Below are 21,660 nucleotides of genomic sequence, written 5' to 3' on the forward strand. Positions count from 1 at the left end.
CCAACAGGTACACACACACACACACACACACACATCCTGGAGCCCCAACAGGTACACACACACACACACACACACAATCCCTGGAGCCCCAACAGGTACACACACACACACACACCCTGGAGCCCCAACAGGTACACACACACACACACACACACAACACCCTGGAGCCCCAACAGGTACACACACACACACACACACAATCCCTGGAGCCCCAACAGGTACACACACACACACACACAATCCCTGGAGCCCCAACAGGTACACACACACACACACACACACACCCTGGAGCCCCAACAGGTACACACACACACACCCAACAATCCCTGGAGCCCCAACAGGTACACACACACACACACACACACAATCCCTGGAGCCCCAACAGGTACACACACACACCCTGGAGCCCAACAGGTACAGGTACACACACACACACACACACACAATCCCTGGAGCCCCAACAGGTACACACACACAATCCCTGGAGCCCCAACAGGTACACACACAATCCCTGGAGCCCCAACAGGTACACACACAATCCCCCTGGAGCCCCAACAGGTACACACACAATCCCTGGAGCCCCAACAGGTACACACACAACACACATCCCTGGAGCCCAACAGGTACACACACAATCCCTGGAGCCCCAACAGGTACACACACACACACACACACATCCCTGGAGCCCCAACAGGTACACACACACACACACATCCAACAGGTACACACACACATCCCTGGAGCCCCAACAGGTACACACACACACACAATCCCTGGAGCCCCAACACACACACACACACACACACACAATCCCTGGAGCCCCAACAGGTACACACACAATCACACACACCACACAGCCCCAGCCCCACAGGTACACACACACACACACAATCCCTGGAGCCCCAACAGGTACACACACACACACACACAATCCCTGGAGCCCCAACAGGTACACACACACATCCCTGGACCCACAACCCTGGAGCCCCAACAGGTACACACACACACACACAATCCCTGGAGCCCCAACAGGTACACACACAATCCCTGGAGCCCCAACAGGTACACACACACACACACACACACAATCCCTGGAGCCCCAACAGGTACACACACACACACACACACCCCCCAACAGGAGCCCCAACAGGTACACACACAACACACACACACAATCCCTGGAGCCCCAACAGGTACACACACACACACACACACACAATCCCTGGAGCCCCAACAGGTACACACACACACACACACATCCCTGGAGCCCCAACAGGTACACACACACACACAATCCTGGGCCCCAACAGGTACACACACACACACACAATCCCTGGAGCCCCAACAGGTACACACACACACCCTGGAGCCCCAACAGGTACACACACAATCCCTGGAGCCCCAACAGGTACACACACACACAATCCCTGGAGCCCCAACAGGTACACACACACACACACACACAATCCCTGGAGCCCCAACAGGTACACACACACACACACACACACAACAATCCCTGGAGCCCCAACAGGTACACACACACACACACAATCCCTGGAGCCCCAACAGGTACACACACACACACATCCCTGGAGCCCCAACAGGTACACACACACATCCCTGGAGCCCCAACAGGTACACACACACACACACACACCCTGGAGCCCCAACAGGTACACACACAACACACAATCCTGGAGCCCCAACAGGTACACACACACACACACACACAATCCCTGGAGCCCCAACAGGTACACACACACAGCCCCAACAGGTACACACACACACACACACACACAAATCCCTGGAGCCCCAACAGGTACACACACACACACACACACACACAATCCCTGGAGCCCCAACAGGTACACACACACACACACACACACAACAATCCCTGGAGCCCCAACAGGTACACACACACACACAATCCCTGGAGCCCCAACAGGTACACACACACACACACACAATCCCTGGAGCCCCAACAGGTAGCCCCAACACACACACACACACACACACACACAATCCCTGGGTACACACACACACAATCCCTGGAGCCCCAACAGGTACTGGAGCCCCAACAGGTACACACACACACACACACACACACATCCAATCCTGGAGCCCCAACAGGTACACACACACACACACACACAGCCCCAACAGGTACACACACACACACACACAATCCCTGGAGCCCCAACAGGTACACACACAATCCCTGGAGCCCCAACAGGTACACACACACATCCCTGGAGCCCCAACAGGTACACACACACACACACACACACACAATCCCTGGAGCCCCAACAGGAGCCCTAACAGGTACACACACAATCCCTGGAGCCCCAACAGGGTACACACACACATCCCTGGAGCCCCAACAGGTACACACACACACACACCCTGGAGCCCCAACAGGTACACACACACACACACACACACACACACACACACACCCTGGAGCCCCAACAGGGCCCCACACACACACACACACACACACACACACACACACAATCCCTGGAGCCCCAACAGGTACACACACACACACACACACACAATCCCTGGACACACACACACACACACACACACACAACACCCTGGAGCCCCAACAGGTACACACACACACACACACACACACCCTGGAGCCCCAACAGGTACACACACACACACACACACACACATCCCTGGAGCCCCAACAGGTACACACACACACACACACACACACACACACAATCCCTGGAGCCCCAACAGGTACACACACACACACACACACACACACACAATCCCTGGAGCCCCAACAGGTACACACACACCCTGGAGCCCCAACAGGGTACACACACACACACACACACAATCCCTGGAGCCCCAACAGGTACACACACACACACACACACCCTGGAGCCCCAACAGGTACACACACAATCCCTGGAGCCCCAACAGGTACACACACACAATCCCTGGAGCCCCAACAGGTACACACACACACACACACAATCCCTGGAGCCCCAACAGGTACACACACACACACACCCTGGAGCCCCAACAGGTACACACACAATCCCTGGAGCCCCAACAGGTACACACACACACACACACACAATCCCTGGAGCCCCAACAGGTACACACACACACACCCACACACAATCCCTGGAGCCCCAACAGGTACACACACACACAATCCCTGGAGCCCCAACAGGTACACACACACACACACACACAATCCCTGGAGCCCCAACAGGTACACACACACACACACACATCCCTGGAGCCCCAACAGGTACACACACACACACACACAATCCCTGGAGCCCCAACAGGTACACACACACACACACCCACACACACAATCCCTGGAGCCCCAACAGGTACACACACACACACAATCCCTGGAGCCCCAACAGGTACACACACACACAATCCCTGGAGCCCCAACAATCCCTGGAGCCCCAACAGGTACACACACACACAATCCCTGGAGCCCCAACAGGTACACACACAATCCCTGGAGCCCCAACACACACACACACAGGTCCCCTGGAGCCCCAACAGGTACACACACACAATCCCTGGAGCCCCAACAGGTACACACACACACACACACCCTGGAGCCCCAACAGGTACACACACACACACAATCCCTGGAGCCCCAACAGGTACACACACACACAATCCCTGGAGCCCCAACAGGTACACACACACACACAATCCCTGGAGCCCCAACAGGTACACACACACACACACACAATCCCTGGAGCCCCAACAGGTACACACACAATCCCTGGAGCCCCAACAGGTACACACACAATCCCTGGAGCCCCAACAGGTACACACACACATCCCTGGAGCCCCAACAGGTACACACACAATCCCTGGAGCCCCAACAGGTACACACACAATCCCTGGAGCCCCAACAGGTACACACACAATCCCTGGAGCCCCAACAGGTACACACACAGGTACACACACACACAATCCCTGGAGCCCCAACAGGTCCCTGGAGCCCCAAGGTACACACACAATCCCTGGAGCCCCAACAGGTACACAATCCCTGGAGCCCCAACAGGTACACACACAATCCCTGGAGCCCCAACAGGTACCCCAACAGGTACACACACAATCCCTGGAGCCCCAACAGGTACACACACAATCCCTGGAGCCCCAACAGGTACACACACAATCCCTGGAGCCCCAACAGGTACAGCCCCAACACACACAATCCCTGGAGCCCCAACAGGTACACACAATCCCTGGACACACACACACAATCCCTGGAGCCCCAACAGGAGCCACAATCCCTGGAGCCCTAACAGGTACACACACACACACACACAATCCCTGGAGCCCCAACGGGTACACACACACACAATCCCTGGACCCCCAACAGGTACACACACACACACACACACACACAATGCCTGGACCCCCAACAGGTACGCACACACACAATCCCTGGAGCACACAGATTTGAATTTGCCTGACATAGATCCTTCAACCCCTGTTCCATGGTGTGTAAACAGGTTCAGGACAGCCATTGCTAATCAGCATCTGCCCAACAGGCCCCTTACTCACCTCCATTGATCCATGTGAGGTTTTGATACATTTTGTCAGAGGACATTTTTTTTTTTAAGAATACGCTATAACCTACGTGTGTGTGTGTGTGTGTGTAAAATGTTATTCTAGCTTGCATACTCCTTTAGGTTAAATATAGAAGTCTCCCTAAAACATGCATGGTAAATTAGCTTTGCTAATACCTTCACATCGGAATGAAGTTGAGAAAGGAGACCGGGACTAGCTGCCCTCGCTGACTAGGTGGCCATTTTTTAAAAAGCTGTTAGTTCTCCCGGCTAAAGTCGTACAACTAATCTTTATTGACACGAACCCAGGAGTCAACAAAGTCAAGCCTAATCTCATGCTTCCAAATAACTAATTTATCTGGTTTCCTGACTATGATTAACACAGTATAGGCTTTGATTAAAGATTTCATGCGCTATAACTTTTGCTACTGAAAGATCAAGTCAGGTTCTTCTTCCTGCGTTATATGTGTTTTGCAGTGGTGGCCACAATTTAAATGCATAAAGGGGAAACACTTACAATATTGCCAATGGTTATTAGTACAATCACCACCTTAACTAGCTCCATATGGAAGTAACCAATTTGGATAAAGTCCCTAAGTACTATGGGTCCATGTGTGCTTCACCTCATTAAGATAATGGTATGAGAATGAGTGGTGTTAAAAATGGGTTTGAAATAATATGGAAAGTGTTGCTTGTTAGAGTAAGTAGGTTATATTGCTTGTTACTTGTTATGTAGGCCTAACAAAGCCCCCGCCTTGCCTGACTGCATTGTGGCTATTGACTGCCATGTTGATTGGCCATGAATAAGCTAATTGGCCAGCGCCAATGTGCTTGACTCCCGTGTCTGGGTTTCTCAGACCAGCTGTGCACCCTGTGTGTGTCTGTTTGTTTCACCCCCCAATACACAGTGCTTTTGATCAGCCAGCCATTCCAAGACCTCACCCCTCCTCACCCCTCTTCCCTCAGACCTCATTACTCTGTGGGTGAGCCTCCCAGCTCTGTTTTAAACCCTGACCCGGCTCTCCGTTCATCCCCACTGATCCCTGAATCCGTCCCTCTGCCCTACCTATTCACGGTGCTTACAGCTGCCTTTAGTATGGCTGGGCCTGTATACGATCGACCGGGCGGGCTGTTCGACTCCACTTGGCCACCGCTTTCTAATGAGGACCGAGATGCTAGTAGACTGAGAGACTGGTCCACGGTCTATCATACTTAAGAGGGTGTGTTGGTGTGCTTTGGCGGGGTTTGGTGTGTGTGGACCAATGTCCCCCTCCTTGTGTCAGAAACCCCATGAGTGATGATGCTTGTTCGCCAGCCAGCCGACTTAGTGACAATGTGAATCTCATCTTCCTCCCTCCATTCTCCCTCCCGTATCTCATCCCCCCCTCTCTCTGCCATCCTGCAGGCAGTGGGACGAGCAGCTGGACCCGCGTCTCAACGCCAAGCAGAAGGAGGCCATCCTGGCCATCACCACGCCTCTAACCATCCCCCTGCCCCCTGTGCTCATCATCGGGCCCTACGGCACGGGCAAGACCTTCACCCTGGCACAGGCCGTCAAGCACATCCTCAAGCAGGACGACAGCAGGTGAGGCGGGCGCCACACGCCAACTCCTCTACGGCCAGATGGGTTGCTCTAAAAGGGCGAAAGGGCAAAGGTTACTGCTGCTCCCGGGGCTTTAGGCAGCCTTGGAGTTGACAGTTAAGAAAACACTCAGGGTGTCATTGTTAAGTTGGGTGTATCATCCGATCAGAATGTGTCACTGAAGGCAATTGGGGGGATGTGTGTGTGGATTAAGGGAATGTCAGTTGGATTGAGGCAGGGATTGTTTGGATGGTTAATCTCCATTCAAGTGAACCATGTGTTCAATTGAATTGTCATTACAATGGCCTGTTATCTCAGTTCCAACAGAATTCCATGTTGTAATAGAATGCAAAATGCCCTGAAGACTCCCGCTCTTCCACTTTTTGCCCCTTCTCTTAGTACGGCGAGACGCTGACAGGAAATGTATATTGGCTCGTGTAAAAATAGGAAACAACAATGTTTCCTGTGTTTTTATTTAAAAAAAAAACATAAATACATTGTGGCATTTGGCCTCGAACATAAGATATTTTTATTTTATAAAGCCTTCATACATAATAAAAATATATGTAATATAAAATGTGTAGGAATACAATATTCATTTGAAACTTTCCAACTGACTATGTTAAATATTATATGGTGGGAATGAATTATGGATGTTTTAAAAGCCGATACAAGGAGGGTGATTGACCCCTATAGACAGTTGTTCATCATGATGTTAACTTTCTGAGAAATAGGAACATGCGGTCAAGTGCACAACGTTCCTGCAACTCTGTTTAAGGGACGTGTTAACATGTTCACCCCAAAATAAATGTTCTAGAATTGTCTCTATTGCCTCAACGCAGAAACGGTAGGTGTTCTCACTTCTATTCAGTGATTCTCCGACATACCTACTTGTCTTTCATTGTTATGGCCTGGGAGTTTTTCCTTGGTCAGATCAGGTGGTCAACAAAATCTCCTGGCCATATTTATTTGGTAAAGATCTCTTTAAGTACCGACACATTTGTCCCCGTTCTTTCGCAGGGTCCTCATTTGCACCCATTCCAACAGTGCAGCTGACCTGTACATAAAGGACTACCTTCATCCATACGTAGAAGCGGGCAACGCGCACGCAAGACCTCTCAGGTAAGGGCCCGTAGAAAAGCTTTACAAGGGCTTTGCAGCACTTCTTCAGAACACCGAGACCCTCATAAGACACAATACTTGCTATATTCCAAGATATTCATTCTTTTTTTGCTGTTACAGTACCCAACCTGCCGCCTGAAATCAATCCACACCTCTTGTGAACAGTGTGCTTTCAGGCATTCAGTTCTCCCTGCTGGCTGTAGCCTGAGGCATCAACAAACCCAAATCCACTCGTAGTTGTATCGACTGCATGGAATCGCAGTCAAAATCAATTATCAATCAATCAATCAAATGTATTTATAAAGCTCTTTTTACATCAGCAGATGTCACAAAGTGCTTATACAGAAACCCAAACCGAAACCTTGGATCTTTCTGAGGAGACGTGTTCTGGCCTCACAACACAGTAGCTGTGACATAAAGACTCCTACATTCCTCCATTTCTCACCTACACTCAATCTCCTTCCCTCAACTACTGCTTCAGTGACTTCTAATCACAGTAACTGTAATCCAGCCCCCCTCAAAAATCAAAATGTATCCCTGACTTCTAGCCAGACCCCATGTTGCAGTGAAGGCCCAGAGGGGGAAACAAATGACTTGTTACACTTGACTGATGGCCTGATACCAAGGGCTGTGTTGGGAATCCCACTGTAATCGCCATGTAATTGGGCTATCAGCCAATTTCTCCCGGGGCTTTGTGTGCTTAGCCAAGTGAGGAGGTCGTAAGTGTGCATGCTGAAGGCGATACCCAGACAGTTCTTTACGCCCGCTAAACCCTGTGGAGGCACACAACCCCGTAGGGAATGAGACCAGATGCAACCAATGGAGTGATATGAAAATGTCGGGACAGTTGCAAAATGCTAAAAGTATGAAAAGTTGAGATGTTGCTAATTTGTGTCACTACTTGTCAGTTGCAAGTTCAGGAATTAAAATGTAAAATAAATAAATAATTACAATCATATTAAAACCAGTAAATAGATACTTCTCAAAGTAAATATCTGCTACTTTTGATTTTGTCGGCCCAGTTTGTCTGTAATTAACCATTCCGCTGTGTCCTCTCTCTCTGCCCCCCAGGGTATACTTCAGGAACCGCTGGGTGAAGACTGTCCACCCGTTGGTGCAGCAGTACTGTCTGATCTCTAACACACAGTACACTTTCCAGATGCCCGAGAGAGAGGACATCCTCCGGCACCGCGTGGTGGTGGTCACCCTCAGCACCTCCCAGTACCTCTGCCAGCTGGACCTGGAGCCAGGTGAGTGGCTACCCGCTGACGTAGCATATACAGCAAATGTATCATACACAGGTGCGATAACTACTTGACACAAGGAGCTGTAATAGCCAGGAACCAAGTGAGCAATGCAACTGCAAACTGCCTGTTGAAATGGCTTAGGCCACATGCACATTTTCTGCGTTTACCAAGCAGTTTTGTTTTAAAGTCAACGGAATGACAACGGGGCCTTAAAACGATCCAGACACCCCACGTCCCCGTAGCTACATGACACATCTCAAACCCGCCCCAGCGCGCCTTTAGATCAGCCGCCACCCCTTCCCCGTAACGGCAGGAGGCGGTGGAGAGAGGAAAGAAGTCATTTTAAGATGGAGTTAAAAAGACGATGAAAACAAACCAATTTGTCAGCGGCAAGCTAATAACCGTCTCTAATGTGTCAGCGGAGGGCTTTGTCTGTTTTTTAGGAACACCGTCTGCCTATATTGCTTGCACTTCACTTTATTAGCCCCCCCCCGCGTTTCATTTGTCTCCCGCACTCGCCGTTGATGAAAACCGCCGACAAATGAGGCAATTGGGAGCCCCTCCCACTCCATTGTAGTGATAACAAATCAACAATCCAGTACACATGTCGATCAGTTTGCGTTGACTCATCTGTTTTTGTTTGGGCTTGTTAATCCCCTCTCCTTCTCTATGGGCCAGGCTTTTGGCAGCCAATGGTTTGTCTGTGTGTGTGAGATGACCGAGAGAACTACATTTTTCTCCTAAATAGTCTTCCTCCTAACACCACCGCACCCCCCAGGGCTCTCCTTCCTCCCCCAGCTCAGGCCAAATTCCACAGCCATCGTTAGACATATGATGATAGCGGGTATGGAGAAATGCAATTTGTCCCCTGGCTCTTAGACGGCCCAGTAAGGCATGTGCATGATTAAGTACAGCCCCCCCCCACCCTCCTTTCATGTCCGACTGCCCCCGATCATTAACAGAACCTGCCTTCCTACCCTCTTACGCCCAGCCTCGGTACATTTACAGACCCTTACGTAATTGTCACTGTACATCCATTCCTGTCCATTATGCGCTGTTTTGCCTATTTGAGGGTGGAGCTGTGGCGCTAGCTTCACCTTAGGCTGGGGTTAGATGGCTGGGTTAGAGTTGTTAATAGTGACTCCTATGACAATGGGAGGTGAATTTATGGCACTTTGGTGTCTTTGTAGACTCTTAACTGACATACAGGGTGCCGTACACAAACAGCCCTACTACAATATATGGCCAAATGTGCTTTATATTTAATCTCTTGCTCAAGTGCAACTGCAGTTCCAACGCTCAACATGAATACAAACTTTGTTGTGCATTTTGCAAAATAATTTGTTGTAAAGATAAATATTTTAAATATGGGCTTACACTATACAGAACGTGAATGCATTCCACTCCTGTCTGGTTTTTAAAATATATTCTGAAGTATGCTAGTACTTAACATTAAAGAAAAATCCATGAAACCCTCTAACGCCCTCAATTGATCTGTTTCTCCACCACCATACTGTACTATTCTTGTGGAAATGTTGCGGCGTTTGGACGCGGCTGTACAGTGGTTGTTTCTTCCACCTCTCCCTGCCTGCTCTGCTCCGACAGTCCTCGACTATGCCGTTTCATCCTCATGTGCCAAGCAGCGTTTGAGCCTCTTTTAAAAAATAAATAAATGAATAAATCAGGGTTACCGCTTGATACCTTTCAAACGTCTGCAATACCAGCTTTAGTGTGTATAGCGGCTACTGTCTGAAGTTGAGAAAGAGACAGAGAGATGTGGCAGAAGACAGGCCCGCATTTATCTTTTTCCTGTATTTTATTTTTTTGCTGTCTGTGCAATCACAAAGCCAGACGGACTAGAAACCAACAACCACAACAAAACAGTCTGTACATAACCTTCTCCTCATGGACTGAGAAATGTTTAAGTATTTTAAATTAGGCATACCGCCGCTCCAACCCTTTCAAACGTCAGCAAAACCAGCATTGGTGTGTAGTGGCTACTGTTGAAGATGGATAGACAGAAGGGGTAGAAGATAAACAAACCTTTTTTGCTGGAACAATAAGCACAGCTAAAGTAGGCCTACAAGTTTACAGAACGAATAGTACATGAGAGCATTCGTCATTAGTTTGTTTGGGGTTAGAAAGTTAATGTATGTCAATTTTGAATATTTTAAAGTGCATAGCACTAGTCACATAAGACCATCGCATTGGGAACGTTGGACCCCGATCCAAAAGGACCAAACTGCAAAACTACATAGCAGATCTATACCACACGATATCGAAATCAATCATTATCCAATGAGGTTGTGATGTTACATGTGTCATTGGGGATTACCGACGGCATTCACCATAAGCACCGCCACAGAACAAAACCGTTTGTTTCAAGGTGTCTAATGAATCCTCACCTCGTGGTAATTAATGGGCCATCTAACGGTGCTCTGACTGAAATGGATTGTGTTCTTCTGTGTCCGCAGGGCTCTTCTCTCACATCCTATTGGACGAGGCGGCCCAGGCCATGGAGTGTGAGACCATCATGCCTTTCGCGCTGGCCAGCAAAAGCACCCGCATCGTGCTGGCTGGAGACCACATGCAGGTAAAACTGCGGTTTCGGATGATGTCATTGGTTTGAACAAACTCTGACCTTTTGAAACAAACTCTCACTGTAACTCCTTTTTTTTAGGGTCAGGTCACAGAGTGGAAAAACTTGCGGCCTTACTTGTATTCTCTCATGCAAATGACCTCCGAGTTCTGCAGGCCTTTGCCAAGCCAGCAAATAAAAACCAGTGTATCGCCAAAGTCCTTTACATTTCCGTGTGCTTTGGACTCCGTCGTTAGCCTCAGGCTAACTTCACGTTGACCGCGAGTGAAACAGACGTAGGAAAGAAAGAACTTGGCCGAGAGAGCATGTTTACCATTCACAGTCCAGTCAGACGAGGTAAACGAAACTCCCCCTGTCAGTCAAGCTTTGTGGAACACTCCAAAGTAGCCTCTCATTTCCGTTTCTTTTTGTGTTCTGGACATTGTTTATTGAGTGCGACAGGACTAAGAGTAGGCATTAGATGAATAAACCTCACGGGAGTTTAACCATACGATAACGGTTGTAATTATTTTTCTACTCATTCTTGCGCTCTCTCTCAGAAGGAGCAACGCCTCAACATGCTCAATTCCCTTCTCCTGCCTTTCCTCCTGCCATTTTCTTTCTCTCTTGCTCTCTCTCGGTCTGCCTCTCTCTCTCCCTCTACATCTAAATCTGTTGCACATTGTCTGTGCGCTGCGTGTCTGTTACCGAGGAGGATTTCTTTGCCCCTCATCCTACTCTCTTCTCTGTTATCACTGTTCATTATCAGATGTTTTTTTTGTCTCGCAGCTGAATGAAGTAGGCTGAGAATAGTGAATGAAGGTTCACGGCTCCTATTGACTTCAGGTCTTCTATTCACTGTGTGGGCCTGGTTCAGCCAGGCTTTTAAAATTTCCCCTGAGACTGGGAGGTCCAACCTTGAGCTAAATTACCACAAACACAAAACAATCTAGTTCAGCTAGTGTCAGATTAGAGATAATTGCTATTGGGGGGGTTTTGTGCGTCTTAAGCGCATCTTAATCAAATCAAACTTTATTTGTCACATGCGCCGAATACAACAAGTGTAGACCTTACCGTGAAATGCTTACTTACAGGCCCTTAACCAACAGTGCCATTCAAGAAATATTTCTATAAAACTGAAGTAAAAAATAATAAAAAGTAACACAATACAATAACGAACCTATATACTGGGGGTACCGGTACAGAGTCAGTGTGCGGGGGTACAGGTTAGTTGAGGTAATTTGTAGGTAGGGGTGAAGTGACTGCATAGATAATTAACATTGAGTAGCAGCAGTGTACAAAATAAATGGAGGGGGGTGTCAATGTAAATAGTAAGTCTTATGACTTGGGGGTAGAAGCTGTTGAGGTTTTTTTTCCTAGACTTGGCGCTCCGGTACCGCTTGCCGTGCAGTAGCAGAGAACACAGTCTATAACTTGGGTGACTGGAGTCTCTGATTTTATGGGCTTTCCTCTGACACCGTCTATTCTATAGGTCCTGGATGGCAGGAAGTTTGGCCCCAGTGATGTACTGGGCTGTTCGCACTACCCTCTGTAGCGCCTTACGGTCAGATTCCGAGCAGTTGCCATACCAGGCAGTGATGCAACCGGTCAGGATGCTCTCGATGGTGCAGCTGTAGAACCTTTTGAGGATCTGGGGACCCATGCCAAATCTTTTCAGTCTCCTGAGGGAAAAGGCTTTGTCGTGCCCTCTTCACGACTGTCTTGGTCTGTTTGGACCATGATAGTTCGTTGGTGATGTGGACACCAAGGAACTTAACTCTCATCCCGCTCCACTACAGCCCCGTCAATGTTAATGGGGGCCTGTTCGGCCTGTATTATCCTGTACTCTATGATCAGCTCCTTTTTATCTTGCTCACATTGAGGGAGAGGTTGTTGTCCTGGCACCACACTGCCAAGTCTCTGACCTCCTTCCTATAGGCTGTCTCATCGTTGTCGGTGATCAAGCCTACCACTGTTGTGTCGTCAGCAAACTTAATGATGGTGTTGGAGTCATGTTTGGCCACTCAGTCGTGGGTGAACAAGGAGTACAGGACGGGACTAAGTACACACCCCTGAGGGGCCCCAGTGTTGAAGATCAGCGTGGCAGACATGTTGTTGCCTACCCTTACCACCTGGGGGCGGCCGGTCAAGAAGTCCATGATCCAGTTGCAAAGGGAGGTGTTTAGTCCCAGGGTCCTTAGCTTAGTGATGAGCTTTGTGGGCACTGTGGTGTTGAACGCTGAGCTGTAGTCAATGAACAGCTTTCTCATATAGGTGTTATTTTTGTGTAGGTGGGAAAGGGCAGTGTGGAGTTAGATTGAGATTGCGTCATCTGTTGGGGCGGTATGCGAATGGGAGTGGGTCTAGGGTGTCTGGAGGAGGCTCTTGATGTGAGCCATGACCAGCCTTTCAAGGCACTTCATGGCTACTGACGTGAGTGCCACGGGGCGGTAATCATTTAGGCAGGTTACCTTCACCTCCTTGGCCACAGGAACTATGCTGGTCTGCTTGAAACATGTTGGTATTACAGACTCGGTCAAGGAGAGCTTGAAAATGTCGGTGAAGACACTTGCCAATTGGTCCATGCATGCTTTGAGTACACGTCCTGGTAATCCGTCTGACCCCGCAGCTTTGTAAATGTTGACCTGTCTAAAGGTCTTGCTAATCGGCTACCGAGAGCGTTATCACACAGTCGTCCAAAACAGCTGGTGTTCTCATGCATGCTTCAGTGTTGCTTGCCTCGAAGCGAGCATAAAGGGCATTTAGCTGGTCTGGTAGGCTCGCATCACTAGGCAGCTCGTGTCTGGGTTTCCCTTTGTAGTCTGTAATAGTTTTCAAAGATGCTGCTGAGGATGTCTTTCGGAGCTTTAACTATTTTTATTTGTTATTGTTGCATTGTCGAAGGAACCTGCAAGTTAGCATTTAGTTGGACAGTGTATACTAGAGGTCAACCGATTAATTGGAATGGCCGATTTCAAGTTTTCATAACAATCGGTATCGGCATTTTTGGATGCCCATTTTATTTTGCAATCCACGACGAGACTGCGTGGCAGGCTGACCACCTGTTACGCGAGTGCACGCAACAAGGAGCCATGTTAAGTTGCTTGCTAGCATTAAACTTATCTTATAGAAACAATCACTCTTAACATCATCACTAGTTAACTACACATGGTTGATGATATTACTAGTTTAACTAGCTTATCCTGTGTTGCATATAATCAATGCCTGAAGTTATCACTTCTCTTGCGTTCAGTGTAAGCAGAGTCGGGGTATAAGCGGCAGTTTGGTTTGCATGACTCGTTGCGAACTGTGTGAAGACCATATGTTCCTAACAAAGACCGTAATTAATTTGCCAGAATTTTACATAATTATGACATAACATTGAAGGTTGTGCAATGTAACAGCAATATTTAGACTTGGGGTTTCCACCCATTTGATAAAATACGGAACGGTTCCGTATTTTACTGAAAGAATACACCTTTTGTTTTCGAAATGATCGTTTCCGGAGTTGATCATATTAATGACCAATGCTCGTATTTCTGTGTTGTTATATGATTTGATAGAGCAGTCTGACTGAGCGGTGGTAGGCAGAAGCAGGCTCATAAGCATTCATTCAAACCACACTTTCCTCCGTTTGCCAGCAGCATTTCGCAATGCCTGAAGCACAGCATCGTTTGTGACTTGAAGCCTATCAACTCCCGAGATTAGGCTGGCAATACTAACGTGCCTATAAGAACATCCAATAGTCCAAGGTATATGAAATACAAATGGTATATAGAGAAATAGTCCTATAATAACTACAACCTAAAACTTCTTAACTGGGAATATTGAAGACTCATGTTAAAAGGAACCACCGGCTTTCATATGTTCTCATGTTCTGAGCAAGGAACTTAAACGTTAGCTTTTTTACATGGCAAATATTGCACTTTTACTTTCTTCTCCAACACTTTGTTTTTGCATTATTTAAACCAAATTGAACATGTTTCATTATTTGTTTAAGACTTAATTGATTTTATTGATGTATTATATTATTTTAAAATAAGTGTTCATTCAGTATTTTCGTTATTACAAATATATATATATATATATATTGACCGGTTTTAATTGGTATCTGCTTTTTTTTGGTTCTCCAATAATCGGTATTGGTGTTGAGAAATCCTAATTGGCCGATCTCTAGTGTATACCATGTGTACATACGACTAATCAAATTCAACTTGACAAATCACACTAATGGCAAAACATCTCAGCAGAAATGTAGCTACCGATGGTAGGATACCGGTCACTTTGGTTTTGGAGCCACAGGTCAAAATATTTTCAATTCGGTTGGACGGGAACTTATTGATTTGGAGCATTGCGTTGTCTACACAGACTACGTGACATGAGCTGTCGGAAGAAATTTATTTAGCCTTTTTGAGTGCAGCAAGATGTCTGTTCCACAAGATTATGTACAGTATCTGAAACCAAAGTAGATGTAGAATGAATTTGGATCAAAACAAATATTGCCACTAAACATGTACAGCTCCAGTTTTTTTTTTACTACAAATGCAGAAAAGACCACTCCAGTCAGGCTATATCACCACCTGCACACCCCTGTTGCATTGAAAAGAAACAAAATAAAAAATAAATTGACTATATTACTCAAGATTCATTTTACTCAATGCTTTTGGGTTGCCCTCACTTCTCTACCTCCATCCCACTCTTTTCCCCTTTCCCGCCCTCCAGCTCAGTCCGTTTGTGTACAGCGAGTTTTCTCGAGAGCGGAACCTGCATGTGTCGCTGTTGGACCGGCTGTACGAGCACTACCCAGCCGAGTTCCCCTGCCGCATCCTGCTCTGTGAAAACTACCGCTCCCACGAAGCTATCATCAGGTAGGTGTGAACTTTTATCACACCACCAGGGGGGGGTGGGAGGAGGAGAGCAGAGGGAGGGGAAGGATGGGGAGATGGAGAGAGAGAAGGGGGAGGGGAGGGCGGTACAGTGAATGCATCATGAAAAAACACTCTGCAATAGTGATGGTGGGAAATTGATAGTTAGAATAGTTTGGATGAAATAACATTTGCCCCCGACTCAGCAACATCGTTTAAAAATGGGAGATTTTATGCAGGCAGGAGACTTGACAGAGTTGATAGTCCCTCTTGGCTGCTGACAGAAATAGAAGCCCAATGTGCACTCGGAGTCCTTTGACCACAATGTTAATTCTCAGATGGGGATGCTGAAATTTTTAGGTGGTGGTTTATGAAAGAAGCTTACGCGATGGGTTTGAAGTGGTTTCTCCACTTTATTAAAGTGGTTTTGTTATTTTCTATAGTTGAGATGTTCAAATGCTTTTCACTCACACACATTTATATTGGGAATGCACATTCTTTACAAGAATCTCGAAAGTCACTAGGAACGGCGAGGACCGTGTGGAATGGAAAACTAACCAAACAGATGGCACCTTTTTGTCGGAGAATAGCCACAATGCACCCAACTGTATCCATATACAATGCACGCCCGTTCAACCATGCCTTTCTCAACTGACACCTGTCGCAACTGAGACATTTGGGTTGACCCACTGATGTTAAGTCTCCCACCCTCCCTACCGACCTTCAGCTACACGTCAGAACTGTTCTACGATGGGAAGCTGATGGCCAGCGGGAAGCAGCCGTCTCACAAGGACTTCTACCCGCTGACCTTCTTCACGGCGCGCGGCGAGGACGTCCAGGAGAAGAACAGCACGGCCTACTACAACAACGCAGAGGTATAAACCCTTTTATTCCCTGTACGCCACTGACTTAGGACTGCAGCGATAGAATGAATTGGTTAATTGAATGTTGATGCTATTAGTGCGTTCATGGTGAATTGAAATGGTTAATCATTCAATGGAATTGAGTTGAAATGCACACGCAGACAAAACTCGCCCCATACAGTCAACATTACTGTGATGTATTACTTATGCCTCATACTATTTACTGCACTTCACAACCAGACAGGTATTTGGAAAATACCTAAATGCAAATTCCTCATGAAGCCCAGCATTCAAAACCAGGCACTCCAGTCACTGAGTTTGAAATTCAGAGGTGCCTCTGCTAAATCTGAGGGGAAACTTGCTGTTGACCCCTGAACCCAGCTGACAGAAGCTGCCCAATTAAATTGGACCTAGTCCTATCACAGCGCTGTGCCAACCTGTCATAGACGCCACAGGAATTACCCTGCCTCCCTTTGATGATACTGCACCTGTGTCAAACGGCTCGGGACATTAGCATAATGTCATAGGTTTAGGTTGCCTTGATTACAGTGCCTTGCGAAAGTATTCGGCCCCTTGAACTTTGCGACCTTTTGCCACATTTCAGGCTTCAAACATAAAGATATAAAACTGTATTTTTTGTGAAGAATCAACAACAAGTGGGACACAATCATGAAGTGGAAACGACATTTATTGGATATTTCAAACTTTTTAACAAATCAAAAACTGAAAAATTGGGCGTGCAAAATTATTCAGCCCCCTTAAGTTAATACTTTGTAGCGCCACCTTTTGCTGCGATTACAGCTGTAAGTCGCTTGGGGTATGTCTCTATCAGTTTTGCACATCGAGAGACTGAAATGTTTTCCCATTCCTCCTTGCAAAACAGCTCGAGCTCAGTGAGGTTGGATGGAGAGCATTTGTGAACAGCAGTTTTCAGTTCTTTCCACAGATTCTCGATTGGATTCAGGTCTGGACTTGGCCATTCTAACACCTGGATATGTTTATTTTTGAACCATTCCATTGTAGATTTTGCTTTATGTTTTGGATCATTGACTTGTTGGAAGACAAATCTCCGTCCCAGTCTCAGGTCTTTTGCAGACTCCATCAGGTTTTCTTCCAGAATGGTCCTGTATTTGGCTCCATCCATCTTCCCATCAATTTTAACCATCTTCCCTGTCCCTGCTGAAGAAAAGCAGGCCCAAACCATGATGCTGCCACCTCCATGTTTGACAGGGGGATGGTGTGTTCAGGGTGATGAGCTGTTTTGCTTTTACGCCAAACATAACGTTTTGCATTGTTGCCAAAAGTTCAATTTTGGTTTCATCTGACCAGAGCACCTTCTTCCACATGTTTGGTGTGTCTCCCAGGTGGCTTGTGGCAAACTTTAAACAACACTTTTTATGGATATCTTTAAGAAATGGCTTTCTTCTTGCCACTCTTCCATAGCCAGATTTGTGCAATATACGACTGATTGTTGTCCTATGGACAGAGTCTCCCACCTCAGCTGTAGATCTCTGCAGTTCATCCAGAGTGATCATGGGCCTCTTGGCTGCATCTCTGATCAGTCTTCTCCTTGTATGAGCTGAAAGTTTAGAGGGACGGCCAGGTCTTGGTAGATTTGCAGTGGTCTGATACTCCTTCCATTTCAATATTATCGCTTGCACAGTGCTCCTTGGGATGTTTAAAGCTTGGGAAATCTTTTTGTATCCAAATCCGGCTTTAAACCTCTTCACAACAGTATCTCGGAACTGCCTGGTGTGTTCCTTGTTCTTCATGATGCTCTCTGCGCTTTTAACGGACCTCTGAGACTATCACAGTGCAGGTGCATTTATACGGAGACTTGATTACACACAGGTGGATTGTATTTATCATCATTAGTCATTTAGGTCAACATTGGATCATTCAGAGATCCTCACTGAACTTCTGGAGAGAGTTTGCTGCACTGAAAGTAAAGGGGCTGAATAATTTTGCACGCCCAATTTTTTTTTTTGATTTGTTAAAAAGTTTGAAATATCCAATAAATGTCGTTCCACTTCATGATTGTGTCCCACTTGTTGTTGATTCTTCACAAAAAAATACAGTTTTATATCTTTATGTTTGAAGCCTGAAATGTGGCAAAAGGTCGCAAAGTTCAAGGGGGCCGAATACTTTCGCAAGGCACTGTATGTGTGTGTGTCCTGTTTGTCTGCTGATGTGACGTCTGGATTCTCCCTAGTTTTTTCATCTTCTCTCGGCTGAAAAGGCTCCTTGAGCAGCTGTCATTTCCACCGTCTCTTTAGTTCTGCTTTCTCTTTGATGGTTTTAGGCCCTGGTTAAGTACTTTGATGACTCGTAAATAATGGCAAAAACTTGATTAAAATTGACTGTCTCCTGTGTTGCCCTTGTAAAGATTCAATTGACACCAATAGAAGATGAAAAGGTTTTTGGCGGGAGGCAACAGAGCTAGGCAGGGCACCCTGCCTTCCAGGACAATTGTTTCTATTCAGCTCAACGGACCATGAAAAAGCACACCACCTTGTAGTCAGTGTGGACTGGGGAGTAGGGTGAAGTTGCCCCTAGACGCTGATCTTGGGTCAGTTTAGCATTTCCCCCATTTATGGTTAAGGCTAGTATTGGGGGAGGGGAAGCTGATCCTAGATCTGTACCTAGGGGAAACTTCACCCCGGAGAGATGTCGGTCTATGAGAAACACTGGCACTTGAAACCAGTCTCTCCCTCCTGTGTTACCCGAGGTGTTTGAGATCGTGGAGCGGGTGGAGGAGATGCGTAAGAAGTGGCCGGTGGCGTGGGGCAAGCTGGATGAGGGCAGCATCGGCGTGGTGTCGCCCTACGCCGACCAGGTATTCCGCATCCGCGCCGAGCTCCGAAAGAAGAGGATGCACGAGGTCAGCGTGGAGAGGGTGCTCAACGTCCAAGGTGAGAAGAATACTTTGTTGATCCATTTCCTTACAATTAGATCTGTGTTTATTTAATTTAACTTATGACACTACATTCCACTGTCACCCATGGCACAGACGGCCATTTGGCACATTTGCTGTCAAATAGAATAAGAATGTCAATACTGCAATCACAATGGAATTGTAAAGATCAAATCCCATATTACTCATACACAGGACTTTCACTATGGAACTTACCCATTCTCCCATTTTAAAAATTATTTTTTGGCATTCTAAGAGAGACAGCGATTTTAAAGTGTGACCCTTCCCGTTTCTACCCGACATCTGAGACTCTCAGTCTCAGTGACTGTGTGTGAGATATGGGGCCGGGGCAGTTGGCAGCAGCACTTCACATCCTCTCTCCTAACGTAGTCTGTCTCTCATCTCCCAGCTCCTCTCGTCTCCGGGACGAGGCTAATGCTCCCACTGGCAACACACTCTCTCTCTCTTTCACACACACACTCTCTCGCTCTCTCTTTCACACACACACTCCCAGCCATACGCTGCCGCTTCCAGCTCGTTAACTCTCTCATTAAGGAGAAGATGCAGCGATCAGGACGGGTCTCGCAACACACAGCTGTCTCTGTTTCTCAATGTGGTGTTGGTGTACAGTACACACACACACACACACACTACCTGGAGTTTGAGAGGGTGTGAATAGTGTTTTTTTGTATTGCAAACGCTTAAGCTTTATCATGAATTTCTGACGTAATTGGATCGTATTTTGGGTCATGACATGAATGTCAGCGCCTAGTCGAGGTACTTGGATCATATAATGGTTATAATGTAATGAATTAGTCATTATGTTTCTATAAGATGAATATCCACGAAAGCAAGCTGAATATGACCAGTAGCGCTTAGTGATCTAATGAAAAAGCATTGTGTTCATTGCAATTCATTACTATTAACGTTTGCCATACTACACACTAGCTCCTCATTGCTCAATGGCTGAAAACTAAGGTCTAAACTGGCCCTGTATGCCCCCCCACACACACACACACACACTCTCCAGGTAAGCAGTTCCGGGTGCTCTTCCTGAGCACTGTGCGCACACGGCACACCTGCAAGCACAAACAGACGGCCATCAAGCGGAAGGAGCAGCTGGTGGAGGACTCGACGGAGGACCTGGACTACGGCTTCCTGTCCAACTACAAGCTGCTCAACACGGCTATCACTCGCGCCCAGTCCCTGGTGGCCGTGGTGGGAGACCCCATAGCGCTCTGTTCGGTGGGCCGCTGCAGGTATGAAAAACAGATCAGGAAGTGTTGTTGTCATGGGTTAGGGCCCTGTTTTGAATACTTAAATGAATCCTTCCTTGAAGAAATCCCTGATCTGACATGATTGGCGACAGCTATATGGTAGAACTGTTGCTTACACTTATCAATTTGGGTTAGATCAGTGAATTACTCCAAGGGATGAAGGAAGGATGGGTGTGTTTTTATAGCATTCAAACGGGGCCTGGAGTTTTCCCTGGTCACGTCCTGGTCGTCGAAGTATTGCTCTTGACTGGGTTTGAAATCTCACTGTTTTCATGTTCCAATACATGTTCTGAAGTCTCACAGTAAATATGTTACGTGTTGCTGTGTGTGTGGTGTGTGGGGTGTGGGGGGTGGGGGGGGCACAGTCAGTGTGCCAGCTGTGCAGGAAGAAGTAGCACAGTGGGGTTATGTCTCCCTGCCAGGCAGGCTCGCTCTACCTCTGCCCCACACTCATTCCATTCACACACCCTCCCCAAGCCCTCACCAATGCACGCCCGCGGAGTGTCTGCTTAGGATGACATCATAACGCCAGAGCTGTTGACATCAGCAATGTGCTGTGTTTCTGGGGTGTGTTTGTTTTGATAATGCTGTCATATTGTAGAAGGGGTGCGTCAAGGGGGCACTACTTTCAGAAA

The 21,660-nt window shown here is 47.3% G+C and overlaps 1 protein-coding gene across 4 annotated transcripts in view; it reads left to right on the forward strand.

Moving 5' to 3' along the window:
• Nucleotides 1–21,660, forward strand: part of LOC112265093 (probable helicase with zinc finger domain) — a 76,414-nt gene that overhangs the window by 26,348 nt on the left and 28,406 nt on the right. For all 4 annotated transcript variants that reach the window (XM_042302255.1, XM_042302264.1, XM_042302263.1 and 1 more), the window contains 8 exons: nucleotides 5,983–6,162; nucleotides 7,180–7,281; nucleotides 8,353–8,531; nucleotides 11,003–11,121; nucleotides 15,829–15,974; nucleotides 16,699–16,846; nucleotides 19,563–19,746; nucleotides 20,779–21,007. In XM_042302255.1, the coding sequence (XP_042158189.1) occupies nucleotides 5,983–6,162; nucleotides 7,180–7,281; nucleotides 8,353–8,531; nucleotides 11,003–11,121; nucleotides 15,829–15,974; nucleotides 16,699–16,846; nucleotides 19,563–19,746; nucleotides 20,779–21,007 (1,287 nt within the window). The remainder of the gene's footprint in view (nucleotides 1–5,982; nucleotides 6,163–7,179; nucleotides 7,282–8,352; nucleotides 8,532–11,002; nucleotides 11,122–15,828; nucleotides 15,975–16,698; nucleotides 16,847–19,562; nucleotides 19,747–20,778; nucleotides 21,008–21,660) is intronic.

The sequence above is a fragment of the Oncorhynchus tshawytscha genome, linkage group LG02 (assembly GCF_018296145.1).
Source record: "Oncorhynchus tshawytscha isolate Ot180627B linkage group LG02, Otsh_v2.0, whole genome shotgun sequence".
Lineage (NCBI taxonomy): Eukaryota > Metazoa > Chordata > Actinopteri > Salmoniformes > Salmonidae > Oncorhynchus > Oncorhynchus tshawytscha.